Source organism: Cibotium barometz, chromosome 18 (genome assembly GCF_041138505.1).
Source record: "Cibotium barometz isolate CiBa-2024 chromosome 18, ASM4113850v1, whole genome shotgun sequence".
NCBI classification, from domain to species: domain Eukaryota; kingdom Viridiplantae; phylum Streptophyta; class Polypodiopsida; order Cyatheales; family Cibotiaceae; genus Cibotium; species Cibotium barometz.
In genome coordinates, this window is record NC_141063.1 from 47,964,470 (window position 1) to 47,981,725 (window position 17,256).

A 17,256-nucleotide genomic window follows, 5' to 3' on the forward strand; every position below is an offset into this window, starting at 1 on the left:
CAAATCAATTTTTCTCTATGCCAGCCTTTTTGAACAACACTAAAGGTCGATTTTTTCCTAGCAAACTTAAAAAAAAACCAATCAAATAGGTTTTTCTCAATGCGAGCCTTTACTTACCGTGTTAGGAATACAAAAGAAGGTTTTTCCCAAGATCTGATATCCAAGTTGTAAAGCTTTTTGATAAATACATATGTATATATTGGTGCAAAAAAAAAAACCCTTCCATCCTCAGCCACAGCTTTTTTAAAACACGTGTCATAAAATAAATCACGTGAGAAGCCCTAATTTTCAAGGCTTCCGTGGATCCACATCTGCGCCTCTGCTTTGTCTCTTCCGTTAGATCGGCTTGTCTCATCACTCAGAAAGTCCCAACGCCCTGAAAAAAACCAGTGTTTGTGCTTTTGCTAGATACGCACATGGCCTTCTTCCCCCCCATCTGTGAGGGGTGCAGAGCTCTTTCCTCTTGCAAGGAAGGGGGTTGAAGGTAGGCCTAAGCGTGGAAGACAGAGAACTGTGACTTGGCCGGCGGAAGACCAGATGTGTGAGGTGGGTGTCTTCTCCGTTGTCTGAGTTTGTGCTTTCTGCAGTATGGGTCTCGGTCTCTACGGATGCTTGGCCGCAGGCATGCCAATTATGCATCGCCAAGGGGAGGCCGTACGAACCGCCAACCATGGCCGCACGAACCACCAACCATGGCCGTACAGACCGCTTAGCATGGCTGCTCGCATTGCCAGACTCAACGTAGGCATATTCCAGGCGTGGCTGCATGTCATGGCTGTATACATTGGCAAGCATGGCGGCTCACATTGCTAAGCACGGCCATAAGCGTGCGTGCCTGTCATGGCCGTATGCATATCATGGGGAGCCTATTTGGCTCATGTCATTTATGGACGTACACATTTGGAGCCTTGCTTTCAGGCAATACGATTTACTCAGCATGTGGTTGCCCACAGTTCCAAGCATGTTGTGCTCATCACCATCCTAATATTTTTTCTAGAGCCTCTCGGATATGCGCATGGGCTTCGTATCAACACCATCAGGTGTGAAAAAGTTTGTTTGGGCGGGTCCAGGGGTGGCACTTTTGATGCCTTATGCCAATAGCTTCAAGTTTAATGAAGCTATGCCTGGGCGGTGTCTCTACCATGGCGTCTAGTACTTCTATGTGTGGAGCTGTTGCACTTGGCAGCAGCGTCTTTCCTGAGGCTTTGCTGCATTCATGGGCTTCTTGGCCGATCCGTAGGGTGGTGGCATGGCAAATCAGACCTTGTGTGATGATCAATTCTTGTGAGTGACAGTCATTGAATGGTTTATTCTCTGCATAGGGTCGTAGTGTTTTCGACCTTAATTTGGGCGTTACCTTGAACAGCCTAAATTTTTTCATCACTATGAAAAGTTTGCTACATTTAATGGTTGCACGACGGTCTAAAAGAAGGGAGGGGTGAAGATGGAGCTCACTGCAGCATGAGTACTTGCATCTCCAAAAGGATTTACAAGTGTTGGATTATCGACCATAGATGATTTTAAGGGAATGGTCTCACTAAGAAGAAGACATTGGAATGTATTTGTATGGTATAGCACGAGGCCTAGTGAAGTTTTTCAATTCTCATGTTGTCAATTTAGTCCACACTTAGGATGCATCAACATGCTTCAATTATGTAGTGTAAATATTTGCACCTTACTGATACAACCTTGGGTTTTGAGAGGATAGGTGCGAAGTTACATCTATGTAATGTGAGTGGCAAAGGAAGATGAAACCATCTTGCATTAGCTTTGCACACCGTAATTAGTTCAGTAATTCATTGTCACTTGAGGAATGGAATGTAGTATTATGCCTCAATCTTGTGCACTGGAAGCAGGAGTTACATAGGGTTCTCATCACTCTTTTAAGTCTTGGCCTTGCTTCCATATGCAGCTACACTTTAGAAAACGATTGCATTTTTTTAATGAGAAAACCGTGTGATAGTTAAGACACAACAAATAAATCCATGCACTTTGAGATCATTTGTTTTTTATGAGGCTCCCACTCTGAAGACCAGCCTTACTAACAAACTTTGAATTCATATTATTTTCTAAGCCTTGTTCTGGTTTGCAGGTACGATTGTTTTTCTCAGAGGATGCTCCATCAAAATCAGGGTCTGTAATGCAAGGCTTCTTGCAATCAAATCATCCAAGAAAATTGCTTGCACACAACATTCTGTTGAATAACAAATCAGATATACCTGCAGGATTCCATAGTTGTGTGGCAAAACGAGCTCGGGTTGATTCTGTGTCAGAGGCATTTATGGATATTGAAAAGTTTTGGTGTCTTCCTCAGGAGGTAGCGATTGTTTGCATGCTTATGCAGTAGCATATAGATAGGGCTACAAGAAATTGTAATCCGTTTAAGCATTAGTTATATATATATATATGTACATTCTCCCCCTGCAGTTTGTCCTGGATGATGAGTGGTGCGTTGCAGAGGGAGGAAAAAGCACTGAAGTAGCTGTGCAGAAAAAGAGAGAAATCAGGGTGTTGGAGGCTTTCTATCCTCGTCTGCCTTCTATTCCCGACAGGTAGAGTTGCAACATTTTGAATTGTTTCGTGTAAACCTTACAGGCTAATAATTGCATGTGTGGTCTCTAGATAGCTGCTTATTGCTGCGTTGATTGCTCTTTTCACAGTCCTGCTGAACCACAAGACAGTTGTAAGGATACAGATGACACTCTTATTCTGAAAATACCATCAATCCCTATTGAGGAGGTAGATGAGAATGGTGAAGAAGGTGAATGTGGGAAGAAGACTCTTGAAGGAGAAGACGGGTCTATCTCAGGTAAACATCAAAAACACCTTTTTGGAAAACAATAGGGCACCATGGTTTAATTACTGGAGCTACATCATGCTTATCCAGGCTTGTTTGTCTAATTTTTGTTGTTCAGAGCATGGGAAGCTCACTGCTGGTCAGAAGCCTGAGCTTCATACACCCAGAGAAAGCTCTTTGCACGTCATTCCCATGGCAGACTCTTTAAAGAATGGGCTAACTTCCCTGCTCAGCGATGCTGATTCTAACATTGCTGCTGCAGCAGCTGCAGCTTGTATGGTTGTCAATTCATGGGGAGCAAGTGGTCTGGTGGACCAAGAACTTCTAATTGAGATTCTTAGAAAACCTGCATTGATAAAATCTCTAACTTGCTCTAACCAAGTTCCCAAAGAATCAGCAGTACCAGCAGTCAGTGGAAATAAAGTAGATATGGTTGGTCAACAAAATGAAAATCATCTTAATCCCAAGTGGGGTGGGGGAGAACCCTCCTTAAATAGGTTACAGGCTGATCATGGAGGGCACCTGAATGCAGGATTTTCTTTACCAGTAAGTGCGTGTCCGAAATGGGCAGAAGAGCCTCACATTAGCACTTCATCTAACATACCACCTAATTTAAGTCAAACCACAAATGTACAGCACTTTACAAATGTGAGCAGCTCTTGTATGCCAATAAGTTTGCCACCAAAACTTTCAAAGAGTTCCTATCCTCCTATGGGAAATGCTTTCCAGCCAGAGGTTGGAGCATTGCTGAGAGTACACGCTTGGAATCAGGAAACTTCTAGGGGATACAGTGCATCACACAGTCCAGTTAGTTGTTTGAATCCACAAGACCCATCCCTTGTGCATGCACACAGGATAAAAGGTGAGACGGTACCTCTTGCTCCTCTTCTGTGTCAAAATGGGTTTTATGAAGGCCAAACTCACAAGCGGAGTATGTCTGGTAGCATGCAATCAGTGCAGGCATTACAGACTGCTAGTCCTTCATTAAATGGTGGATTGCACCAGGGCATACCTTTGCAGGGAGGCATGCCTTTTAAGAGCTTAGTTATAGATGCTAGAAATAAAGTTCTGCAAAAGGAGAACAATGCCCTGGGTATCCTCCCTAGAACAGGAGGGAGGGCCAAAAGGCTATGTGTGTACTTTAATACCCCTAAAGGATGTCGAAATGGAGGGAATTGTGCTTTTCTACATCAATCGCTGAATCCAGAGTTGAATGCCATGGCTCAGTAAACAGCATTTTCAAGTCCATGTGTTGAGTGCACGGCAGTTTTGAAGCTGAGGAGAATTCTTGCCTGTTGGTTTAAAATTTGGTGATATCATAGTTGTGGAGTTTGGGTTCCTTGCCCTTGACGGTGATAAGCTACTATATCACACAGTGCTTTTTTGTGGGGATGCCATGATTGCAGTGCCTGGTATGTCTGTTCCCTGTGATGGCTAACGGCATATTTGCTGCTCTTCATGTATCATATGAAAGTTGCAGAGAACGGGCTAGTTGTTTTTCCTGATGCTGAGAAGGTGAGAATGCTGAATCTTAATGGGGGAAGCATTTTTTACTGAATGGGTTAGCTCCCTTCTCACAATTGCACAGCCTTATCCAACTTATGTTGCATGTAGAAGGATCTACACGTTACCAAGTTCAATTGCTCAAGAACAAAGATGAGAGTTTTAAAAGGGTCCTAGCACTACCAAGCAAAGCATTGAAACACATGGTGAAGTTGGTGAACTCCGACATCAATTTTCCTCTAGTTAGGCATATCAAGTATGCAGTAAACAGCAATTATTAACTTAATGTCTGGCCTTGTTGGCTCTGGCCTCTAGCTGCACTTCGCCATGTATCTGTCCAAGGCAAAAAAATTAGTAATGTTTCACAAATTTAACAGAACTATTCTGAGGAAAGAACATGGGCTTCGACTCGTGCACCATTGCGAAGGAAGATGAAGATGGAAATTTTGGTGCTGCTTTTGCAGGACCTTGTCCCTCTCTCCCTACAAGGAGGGAAAGGTCGGAAGGTCTAAAGAAAAGGACGATAGGGCTTTTGCGTGCAATAGTCACTCAGTAGTTATCTTATAGAAAAGCACGGGTTTTGAAATTTACACGGGTTTTGAAATTTATCATAATTGATATTGGGTCTTGTACCAACTTCGTATAAACCATAGTGCAAGGGTATAATTTAGTAAGACCCATTTGCTGAATAATACATGGACTCAATTTTTTAATGACCATAAAGATCTGTACAAATGATAGTAGAACGCTTAAGAGGGATGTGAAAGTGTACAACTCTAGTGTATACTTATAGTTGAGATTGATGGTTTCAAAGTTAAAAGCTTACGCATTCAGCATTGGAATAATCAAATTATTAAAAACACATGGCTTGCTACTCATGTTTTCAAATGGGCATGGAGAAAGAAACGCCCTTTGATGAAGGGGCTCTATGGATCTTAAAAGAAAGATGACCAAAATATATATTGATTTACGAATTCGACAAGGAAAGAACATGGGTTTGTGCTTTTAGGTGATAAAAAGCAACCAAGCTACCAAGTTCCAACTGGCTGCCCCATCCCATGCTAGTGTTGGATCTCATAAAGGCTGAACACCACCTTGTTAATGCTATTTCAATGTGGCTTGTTATGGAAGTTGGATTGATTATCTTTGAAATCAACTCCTTGCAGCATGTATAGGAAATGCCACGAGAAGGTGTGCCCTTCCTCTAAGCTGTTGTTTGTTTGTGTCAATTAGTTTTTGGGTTGTCATTGCATTTTTTCTTTTTGCTTTTAATTATGTCATTGAGTTCTTTAACTTTTGCCACTCTTGCTTGATATTTGAGATGTATCCATCTGGAATTAGCAAGGCCATTTATCTAATAAGAGTCTCTCTCTCTCTCTCTCTCTCTCTCTCTCTCTCTCTCTCTCTCTACTTTTATTGCACCTAAGTTACAATGTGTGTACTTGATTTATTTCAGGTAGGCCCTCTTCCTTGATTGATTCTCAAAGGGCATGTTCAGCCACTATGTTTTCTATGAGCCTTGTCTTGTGATCTATTTTGATAGACCTTGCATTGATCATAAGAAGCCACAAATTCAAATATCATGAGCATTGCCTAATATCTTATACATGGAACAATAAGGGAGAGCATAGCATTGGGTGCCTTCTTTAGACATCTAGCAATGGCTATAAGAGAAGTTGGTTTGCTTGATAATGATAAGACATTCTCTTTCCATTGTTGCTCATGCTTTCACAAATGACATAGGGCCCAATACTCAACATTCTAGGTAAAAGATAACGCATCCTTGTTTATGAATGATTATGTAGCCAAGTTGTAGTACACTTAAGAGGCATAAAGAAAGATAAAGATAGATTTAGTTATTATGATGATCATGAAAAAGATGATCCAATGAGAGATCGTGGTGAAAGGGCATGAGATGATTAGAGAAGATCTTGGTAGACCATAGGGTCAGTGAGCCCTTTCACCTACTCACTAACATGAACCCTTTCTATGCATCTATGGACTATTTTCTCTCCTAGTTTGTCCATGGAATAGTTCCATGTAACACATAAAAGTTTTGAGTTATCAAGGCAATTACAATATATTATAGCTCTTAAAACACACAAACTTGTCACACATGTTGATGATTATTCTAACTCAATGTCCACTAGGATATTTTTAAGGTTCAAAAAGCCAAAGAGTGCACAATATCGAGTTGTTGCTATTGCAAGCACAAGTTATACTCAACGAGACTCGCGCGTTACTTGATTGCCAAAACAATTATACAAGCCAAGAGATACACAAATTGACTTTCAAGTTGGTCCATGAAAAGTCAGAGATGTGAGAGCTAAATGATCTAGGAAAGTCCAATATATCTCATATACTTATGTCAAATAGGATTGCAAGCCTCACAATTTAATCACAAGTTGACATTTGATTTTGTGCAATAAATTGGCTTGTAATCTTTTGTTCCTTGAGTATTTCATTCATTATAAGGTTGGTCCCATCAAATTCATTCATTGCGCAAGACCGTTTCTCTCAAAATCCTCAGTCAAATTTTAAAAGGGAACGCCTCATTCTTGGATTTTATAAATTAAATGATGTTGATGACTTGCACTAACCTTACTTTTTTATTGTTGTGTGCACATACCTCATGATAGGGAGAAGAACTCAAAGTTTACATTTATTCAAATCATAGTTCTGTTTTTACATTTATTCCAATAAAAAGAACTCAAAGTTTATGTTAGAGGAATATAAAAAACACTTTCATTCACACATGCACTTCCTTTCTAACCCCTATATTTAATTGTAGTATATCAATGATAAGACTCTACAAGGTTCAATAATTATATTATAGTCTTAAGTCTTGGAGTTTTCACATAGTAATACTTAAAGACAACATATACTTATGAAAAACCTTACGTACATGGGGAGATTGAGTTGAAAAACAATTGTAAGATCAATCCAAAAAGGGGTGATTTAATTACCTCCAAACTTACAATGCATTTAAAATGCCAAAATTCACTACCCATGGGTTTTTAAAATACCTCTTGAATGCACTTGATTTTATGTAGTGATGTTACAAAATTGATTTACCCACGTACAATCTTTTCTCCAAGTACAAACTTATACCAATAATCTCACAATTTGTTTAAATTAGTTGACTACAAGACTCATCAACCATAGAATAAGAGTTGAACAGATAACTTGAACACAAGTACTTATCAACATAAAGACAAACACATGGGGTGCAATCTCTCCTCTCAATGTGAGTGGCTTTTTTCTCCACGTGGGCATTTTAATTGTATTTCCAAAAGTAGACTTTGAGCCAAAACTATAGTGTACATTCATATTTAGACCTTTAATTATATAAATAGCTTTAGCAATCAAACCTTTCTTTTTGCCTCCATCTACTCAGCTCAAATTCTTCCTTCACAACCAATGGTGACGGAGTTCTCTGTTGTGACCATGAAGTGAGGATTTGAATGATGCGCTAGCACACCCACAAACAGAAGTTATATTTCATGGCTCTAAGATAAAGCTCCTGATGACACATGGTTTGGCAAGGCTAGGTAAGCTTTTAACTTGAACATATATGGCACATGTTAACCACTCTGGTTAACATTACTTTTCAGGCATGGCTATGCTTATTGTACTCATCTTTTATAACCGCGCAAAGCGCCTAATGTAAAAGAGACATGGGGATGACCGAGCTTACGACTTATATAATGCTGGTCAATAAGAAATAGTTGTACATAGAGCTAGGAAGACTAGTTTTGGACCCCCAATTATAAATGGGTGGCTGGCCATTGCAACTATGAGCTCTTGTATATAAGACATCATTTGATGAAATATGAAAAGGGAAAAATCCCATTAGTCTCATTTGAGGCTTGCCTCTCTCTCTCTCTCTCTCTCTCATGAGCATGTGGTTGTGTGCTTGCTTGTTGTAGTTTGCATGCTTGTTGATTGTTGGTGTGTGCTTGTAGGGATGGTTATGGTCTAGCTTCTCTCTTCATCTCCCCTCTCTTTGCACTCTACCGAGTCCCTCTTGGATGTATGTGGCATGAGGTGAAGGTTGAGCTTTTTATATTTCCCTCCTTCCTCTCTACCTAGCCATTGAATCTCTACTTGGGTGACACAAGTTGAGGTGGAGTGAGCCCCTAGTAGCGGTTTCACATCGAGGAGTTAACCCTCATTAGGGTTGGCTAAGTGCAACTCTATGGACTCAACCCTTGCATGTTGTTTCTCTCCTCTCTCTCTCTCTCTCTCTCTCTCTCTTATGTGCAAGGTAGTATGTTAGGATTAACATCTTTGGTACCACTATTGGGGAATGCATTTAGCTTAGGGTCCTCCACTTTGTTCATTTGCTAGAGTCCTTATTTGGCCCGGTTGGTTGCTTGATTTTGAGCTCGTTTTTGTTTGTTTTGATATGGTGATTCCATGGAGCAATGGAGGTCGATCAAGCATTGGAGCATTGAGATCTTCACCGAGCGGCAAGAGAAGCAAGTAAGTGCTCAAACATTGCCATTGATATTCATGTAAATCTCTGATGTTTTGTTTTTTTCTTTGTCAAGTTTGTACCTTAGCTTAATCAATAAATTAATCTTAATTAGTTAGGTTTCATTAAGCATTGTAGGCATCAATAGATAGCTTGAGACTAGCTCTAGCTCTCTATTAAATAAAAAATCCAAAAAATTAGTGGGAAGATACCTGGATTAGCAAGAATATGAGAGAAAAACCAGGTTTGCAGGCAGTTTTAAGAAACGAATAGCCATTCTCTTTAGCTCTAGAAAGCGTACGGCCATACCATCCCAAAGAGGGTACGCCCGTTCTAGAGCATTCATCGTGTTTGCCACAGCCTTGTCAGTTTTGCCACATCCATGCCATTCTCTTTTGCCCCAGCTTCAAAAAGCGTACGGCCATTCCACTTGTGCCATGCCCGTACCACTTGTCTTGTCTAAAGTGAATGCTCATATAGTTGTTCTGCTAAAGCATACACCCGTTGGTGGCAAACTTGCCATGCCCGTACCATTCATATGCCATGCCCGTACCTTCTCCATCTTAAAGCACACACCCGTTTCTTTGTGAAGTCACACATGTGTCCCTCAAGAAGCGAACGCCCGTCCCATCTGCCCTCTAAGAAGCGAACGCCCGTCCCATCTGCCCTCTAAGAAGTGTATGCCCGTTCCCTTCAGCTCTAGAAAGCGTACGGCCATACCATCCCAAAGAAGACGACTGTACCATTAAAAAAAAAAAAGACTTTTCACAGGGGGTTTTGCACACGAGTTCCACATTTCCATGCACTTACTCTTGGGTAAATCGATGCGAAAAAACCCTCTTTTTATCGTCGACGTGAACTCTCCCGAAGCTCCCTCACTTATAAGGTTAGACCCATGAGTCAATACCGCGTGGAGCCAAACGGTGCTTGTCTTTGACACAGCACCAGTGAGAGTGAAGACCATCTCAGTATTACGGGAAGAGAAACTCTTGACCTCCTCAAGACAGGAAAACTCGAACCTCAGTGCATGGACAAACCACCTGTCCAAGAGTAAGCTCCTACCTCTTTCACACATTCTCACAGAGAAGCCTTGCTTCGAGGCTCCACAATTTTATCATGGGACACAGTCGGAAGAACCGTAACCCAGGGTGACACGTATGGACCATTCATAGGAAAGTGAGCCCACGTCGTTTGTAGATCCTAGAGCAGAAACAGGGCAGAGTAGAAGCCATTCAACCCAAACTAAACCACTAGTCTTGAGAGCCATGCCTGTTTTAGGAGTGGCTAATTCTTACAGGGCCTAAAGAAAGACTTGTATAAAATCTAGGGCCAGGTCCATCTTCTCAAGCACCAGAAACGTCATACTAACGAGAAAGGGTCTACCCAGGCCCTTCAAGACTACTAGTATGAAATCTAACAGAAAGAGAAAGGAGTCCACAAGTGGACCACAAGTTGAGTAGTTGGCCGCTGCATTGATGCAGCAGATGACCCACAACATTGGAGAAACGGCCAAGGTCGGCTCAAAGAATGTTCTCTCTTCCTTCCTTTCCTCTTAGATCCAGATCCCTATCGACACCTTGCTTCAAGGTAGCCCAAGATTATGGAAAGATCTGAAGGACTGGATGGAGGGATGTCTAGGGGTAGGCATGCAAGAATCTATGGAGCTAGATAGCTCTAATGAGTCTGAGGAAGACGAACCTGTTATACCCCACAAAATCACTAGCACCCCCACCACAGTATGAGTAAATAAGCTTGGATAATACTTCGAAGGAGACAAATTGAATGCGGCTTTGCCGCCGATAACCTGCAATGGCCTCCAGGTCATAACAATCCTTGGATGGGGGAGAAGGAGTGAGCTTTGTAACAAAACAATGCTGGGAAAAATGGGGAGCACCTGCCATGGATGACACCACATTGCTAGTCAAACTCGCTGATGGAGCTACATCTAGACCCATTGGTCTACTGATGAAGGATTTGAAGATAAAGATCCTTGGAACCACTTACCTCCACACCTTTGTGGTAATGAACTCTTGGTGTCAGCCCGTTTCTTATGACTGTATTCTTGGAGGACGACCATTCATGAGAGAATCTAAGATGATCCACGACTGGGATATCGACCACATTTACATTCGAAGAAAGGATCAGACCGTAAAGATCAACCTATGCACATGGAAGGTACACCCAATGAGTGGCAAGCCATTCACAGAGAGGACTCAATAACCACAACCCGATCTACTACAGTCCACCATTTGTGTCCAAACGTGCCAAAAAATACTCGATGATGAAAAGGATAGTGAGGAATGTGCACCTCTTCCCAAGCAGCCGGAAGACTTTGAGAATTGGATGCATATCCTTGCCACCTTGGACATTCTACCTAGATGCACCGACATGAGGTTTGCTATGGCATAGATGGGTAGGAGATCACATCTCTACTATACATGCTTAGCTCAACATAGCTGCCTAGCGTTGCCACCCAATAACTTAAACAAGGCATTAGAGCGAAACCATCAAGGGACACATGCTCCCAAAGAACTCACAAGCCCGATGGATTCCCTGGCCGATAGATTCGTCAAATATGACTCGGCCCAAAGGTCTCACAATGGACAACCAGGGACCTCATATGAAGGTCTAGCCAAGGTCAAATAAATAAACCTCGTAGGCCTGGGCGAAGACCTGAGGCCAGTATACATTGGATAAGAACTCTCTATATAGAGGAAGAGACTGAGCTCATCTCGCTCTTCTTATAGAATTCCATGATTGCTTCACCTGGAAGTACATGGATATGAAAGGTGTACCTCCCGAAATAGTCAAGCACACCATCCTGATGGTTGATGGAGCAAGGCTAGTCAAACAAAGGGCATATCCTATGAACCCAAAATATTCCAAGATGGTCCGAGAAGAGATTGATAGACTCATTGTTGCTACCGGATTCATCTATGAAATAGAGCATACAGAATGGGTATCACCCATTGTAATAGTGGCCAAAAAAGAACGAGAAAGTACAAGTGTGCGTTGACCTCAAAAAGGTCAATGCTGCCACCATAAGGGATCATTACCCCTTACCCTTCATAGAACATGTGCTAGAATGAGTAGTAGGAAAGGAAGCCTATAACTTCATTGACGGATTCTCAGGTTACAACCAAGTGTGTTGATCGACCCCTAAGGATCAGCACAAAATAGCCTTCACCACCAAATGGGGCACATACGTATACCGTATCATGCCCTTCGGGCTAACCAATGCCCGTGGAACCTTCCAGCATTTAATGTGCACTGTCTACAAGGAATATCTTCAAAAATTCCTTGAGGTCTTTATGGATGATCTTTGTGTCTTCCTGGAAGGCACACCTTGACTGTTTGCGTAAGGTGTTCAAAAGATGCAGGCTGTGTCGCATCTCATATTGAAACCACTGAAATGTCAATTTTGGGTTAGACATGGAGTGATCCTAGGACACATTGTCTCCAGGGGGCAGGGAATCTCCACCGATGATAGCAAAGTGCGGCTCATCCTTGAGCTTCCCCCACCCACTAACTTTAAGGGAGTCCAACACTTCATGGGGCATGTCGGCTACTATCGGGCGATTCATTTTTATGTATGCTGATATAGTTTGACCTCTTTATGTGGATTCTTTATTTTTTTTGAATAGACGGAGGAATGCCAATAGGACTATATGACCCTCAAGAAAGCCTTGGCAAGTGATTCAATTCTCACATCCCGCAACTGGGACATAATCTTTCATATCCACATTGATGCCTCCGCTTTTGCTATTGGATGTGTGCTGGCCCAACCGGGTGAACACAAGATGGACTTTCCCATCAACTTTGCTAGCCACCAACTCAATGAAGCTAAGAGGAATTAAAAAATAATCGAAAGAGAAGGGTTGGCCATGGTCTACACTGTTAAGAAGTTTCGCAGTTCATTTTCTTTGTAGACCATCAAGATCTTCTGTACCTAGTAAACAAGATCTTCTGTACCTAGTAAACAAGCCCTGCAAGACAGGTAGATTCACCAGGTGGTGGCTGCTTATATTGTTTGAGTTTGAATTCATCGTTTATAGTGAGGAAAGGCTCACAACATGTTCTCTCAGAACATAGGTCAAGGATTCCTAACAGTAAGTCGTCGGCGGGAGTAGAAGATGATTTACCAAATGTCGCCCTATTCCAACTATGATTAATTCTTGAATGGGGCGAGGAGGTAGCACACTTTTTAGCCAACGGCTTACCAGTGGAACCTCTCCGAAACAAGGACTGTGCCCATCACCTAATTAAATAGGTAGCCCCCTACCAACTCATTGCACGACAACTCTATCGGCAAGGGAAACACAAGATTCTTAGACGTTGTGTCCGTGAAGATGAATATGTCTTCCTTCTAGAACAGGCTCACTTTGCTTGTGCTGGGGGGGAACTTTGCAGATATCACTGCATGCAAAGTCCTCTCACAGCCGGGTTATGGTGGCCAACCTTAACGGAGGATGCAACAAAATATGTCAAGCGGTGTGATGAGTGATAACATGTGGAAATACCCCGCTTTAAGGAAAGCATGCCCCTTAACTCTATAGTGTCCTTACAACCATTTGAAAAATGGGGCATTGACTTCTTGGACCCATCAGCCCAACAACTAGATACACCCTAGATATATAATTTCTATTGCACTAAGTGGGCTGTAAAGCTGATGCACGATCGACTGCCATATTCCTTTATGAATCAGTCATCACATGCTTCGGTTGCCCCCTAGAGCTTGTGAGACATTTCATTCATGAGGTAACCCAATTGCAGAGTTCCTTGTCACTCATAGAAATTCCTCCCCATATTACCCCCAAGCGAATGGCCAAGCGGAGAGCATGAATAAGGTTTTGTGTGCCATTCTAACTAAAACTATGAAGGTCAGCCACCACGAAGATTGGGAACAAAAGTTGCCGGCATAACTTTGTGCCATTCTAACTAAAACTATGAAGGTCAGCCACCACGAAGATTGGGAACAAAAGTTGCCGGCATAACTTTGGGCTTATAGAACTTCCTACAAGAAGGCAGCAACCAATGCCACACCCTTTAGTTTAACCTATGGTACTAAAGCGGTCATGAAAATGGAGTTCTTGGTTCCCATATTATGCATTACAGTACAAGAGAAGCTCACCGAAAATGTCTTAGGATGTTGCCTTTTTGAGCTTGAAAAGATCGATGAAACACGCCTTCTAATAGCTGTATATAGCATGATTGTCAAAAAATTAAGGCGTAAAAAATGGTTTGATGACTAGCTAAAAGACAAACAAATGAATGAGGGCGACATGGTCCTCCTATTTAGCATGAAGACGCATAAAAAGAAACTTAAGCTCAGAGGATTAGGACCCTTCCTAGTTATTGAGATAACACCACAGGTGCTGGGTGCATTGAGACACTAAGATGGTGTCAAAATGGCTGGCTATTTAACGGTGGCAAATTAAAATGCTACTATGGCCCACTTATTGAAGCCACCTTAAGAGCCATCCACAAAAAGAAACAATGCAAAAAGGACCATGAGAATATGAAACAAGCCGCCTAATAAGAGGCCAAAGCAAGGCAAGCTAAGGTTTGGCAAAAACAAATCATGGTCAATATGGCCCAAGTGGTCGACCTCGAAGAGGAAGAATGGGAGGTGAAGCATACTTGGATGTGGTTAGGAATGACCATCCCGACGGTCTTCATCCAAAAATTAGCTCTCATAGATACAAGGGCTAATTACAATTTAACATCACACGAAACATGGTGTTCCCTCGAGGAACCCGCATTAAAAAATACCCCTACCACCACCACACTCACAACAGTGGCATCACAACATGTTCATTGCTTAGGTACAATCATGCTTTTATTTCACATCGAAAATAATCCCTTGGAAGAAAGGAAGTTCTTTGTGATGCTTGCAGGAAAACTGTGGGAGGAAATACTCCTTGGACGGGGTTGAATGGGACATAACAGGTGCAACATCGATTGGGACGCAAGGACGATAACCTTACAGCAGCAGAGCAGCTGGCCTCCAGAAAAGTTAGAGTCCTCATGAAAACGGATGAAGAGCCCATACCTGTTGCTCCCACATGACAAGAGGTCACCCCCCACCCCCCATTATCAATCCATCCTCACATCCCCACAAGTCCATTCCCCTCAAAAAGAGGCCATTCACACTTCCAACCACATCACTGCCTCTCCCACCGTCACCACCACCACACTTGGCAGCAGTAGCCCACTCCAACATATCCACACTCACACACGCTGCTAGCCCACCACCAAAAACTAACCATACTAATACTTATAACCCAGCTAACTCACGCACACAAAGCATGCCATCTCCCCATTGGGTGTTTAAGAAGCTTCTAATAGCACAGGGCTATTGTTAAAATGCAAGCATGAGTGGGCTATGGTGGATCAAATGCTAGAATCAACATCATTAACAAGAGATTAGATGATAATTAAGACGTGATTAGTGAGCAATTAACTGATAGCTTAATGTAGGCATGGATAATAAAAAACTAGCAAATTCTCATTAGGCCAATGCCTCAATTTATAGAGTTTACTTCCAAGCATCTAATCCCACTGATTTCTCCTTGATTCACTCCAGCTCTTTTGCTTGATTCTCTCCACCTCTTCCCAGAATATCTCCATACCTCCTAAATCTCCTCATGCTACTCTAAATCTCCTCATGCTACTCTTTATTCTCTCCCAGTAGATACTTCTCACCTTTTCATAGGTTCTCTCACATTTATAGATTCTCTTTTACAGCCTCTTGCTAAGGGTTTGTTCCCACACACACCCTATTCTCACTTGTATATTTCAACAACACCTCCCCTCAAGTGAATACTCCTAGCACACCTGGACCTTATACCAAGTTTCCCTCTTACTTGATAGTCACAACTAGTGCCATGGGGGGCGAGAGGGTGTGTGCCCACCCACTTTTTCTCGTGTAGTGCCCAAGGGCTCCCTTATACAAAAAAGCGGGTTTGGGCACGGCATCAAGCTTGTATATGGTGTCTGATGCATGTGAAACTTTGTGAGTGGATCCATGGGCTTCTACCCCTCCATTTGTAGATTTTCACCACCATCAGACGCCGAATGGGTGGGGCGGTGTGTTGCCACCCGCTATATTCTGTAAAGTGCCCAAGGGGTCCCCTATGCAAAAAATAGTGGGTTTGGGTGGGTGCCCATCACGCCTGTATGACATCCGATGTGGGTGAAACTTTGCAAATAGATCCATGGGGCTGCTATCCCTCTACTCGCAAAGTTTCACCACCATCGGACACCAGAAGGGTAGGATGGTGTGTTTCCACCTCCGATTTTTTTGCTTAGTGACCAAGGGGGCCCCTATGCAAAAAATAGCAGGTTTGGGAGCATAAGAACTTGGCATACTCTGTTGGCATATATCTTACACCATCTTCAAATAGAAATACCTCCTACTAAGTCCTCTAAGAATCTAGAAATCACTCACCACATAGTAACAACTAATTAACCAGCCAACTGTGTGTGAACATGCAAACAATATATGCACAAGTGAAAAGCACATAAAGAACAAAACATTATGATTTGAATACACCTGTTGTAGTGCTCGTTGATGTTGTGCGTTTGCATTGATGCATTGCTGATGTGCAGATTGTTTCTCTTTGCTCTTTGTAGGCATTGCATGTCTCCCCCTTCCTAATTTGTGTGCACGATAGGTGGACTATTGGGGCGTGTTTGTATGCTCTTGTTTAGCTGAGATCTCTGTAAAATGTCTTATTAACAAACAAAAAAAGAAAAGAAAAGAATAAAATTTGTTATTGGTGCCAATCACCGAATATAGCCGAGGGGAAAAACCCAGTGGGAGAAAAGTGCCCGAGCTTGTTGATCTTATTGTGGAGTTCATGAGCTTACCCTTGCACTGGTGGTGGATCCGTGTCCACTTCTGCTGGAAAGATGGTATCAATCACTTTAGGATGCAAGGACAACCTTGTACAAAAGCCGGCCTTTGGAGAAGGTGGTAGAGGAAGGATTGCTTCCTCGCTAAAATATGGCATTGGTTCTATGGGAAGGTTAAGCAGACAATTCCGATTTTGGAATTGCTCAATATAGGTACCCATAGTGATCCAAAATTGGCATGTTGAGGCTGGGGGAAGAAGGGCTTACAAGATAGGTGGTTGCAAGTCATTTATCCATGTATCCCTCCATTGTTGTGCTTGAACCTCCTCAGGTAATCTACGTTGATTTGGTCCTCGGTCTGGTACTCTCACATCAAGAAGGTTATGGCATTGGGGTGTAATTCCCACAATTTTTCATTAAGCCCGTGCCATATCGTCGAAAGTAAGAGCGGCATAGCCAACAAACGTGTGAAGCTTCCCCTAATACGAGTTGTGCACATTCTTGACAATGTGGAAATGGATGATGCTATTGATAGAATAAAGTGACAAAGTGATGCCCATAGCAAATTTCACCTAAGGGAGCATAAAAGTACTTAGAATGAGTTTGAAAAAGGAGGAGCACT

The 17,256-nt window shown here is 42.4% G+C and overlaps 1 protein-coding gene across 2 annotated transcripts; it reads left to right on the plus strand.

Moving 5' to 3' along the window:
- The first annotated feature begins 292 nt into the window (after nt 1–292).
- On the plus strand, nt 293–5,023 carry LOC147629424 (uncharacterized). 2 transcript variants are annotated; one of them, XR_015267951.1, is made up of 6 exons: nt 293–546; nt 2,093–2,317; nt 2,428–2,552; nt 2,661–2,809; nt 2,916–4,312; nt 4,412–5,023. XR_015267951.1 is itself a non-coding variant. In XM_086812697.1 (5 exons), exons 1-5 carry the CDS (start codon nt 538–540, stop codon nt 4,025–4,027), a joined length of 1,620 nt encoding a protein of 539 aa, XP_086668823.1. In that variant the 5' UTR covers nt 293–537; the 3' UTR covers nt 4,028–5,023. The 2 variants fall into 2 exon arrangements, 1 of the variants encoding a protein (XP_086668823.1); XM_086812697.1 differs by having other exon boundaries at nt 2,916–5,023.
- The last annotated feature ends 12,233 nt before the right edge of the window (nt 5,024–17,256 follow it).

What these genes read in the sequence shown, in the direction of transcription:
- LOC147629424 (XM_086812697.1), top strand. An exon ending in TTTGGTGTCTTCCTCAGGAG is followed by an intron (nt 2,318 to 2,427) that starts GTAGCGATTGTT and finishes CTCCCCCTGCAG; the next exon opens with TTTGTCCTGGATGATGAGTG. An exon ending in CTGCCTTCTATTCCCGACAG is followed by an intron (nt 2,553 to 2,660) that starts GTAGAGTTGCAA and finishes CTCTTTTCACAG; the next exon opens with TCCTGCTGAACCACAAGACA.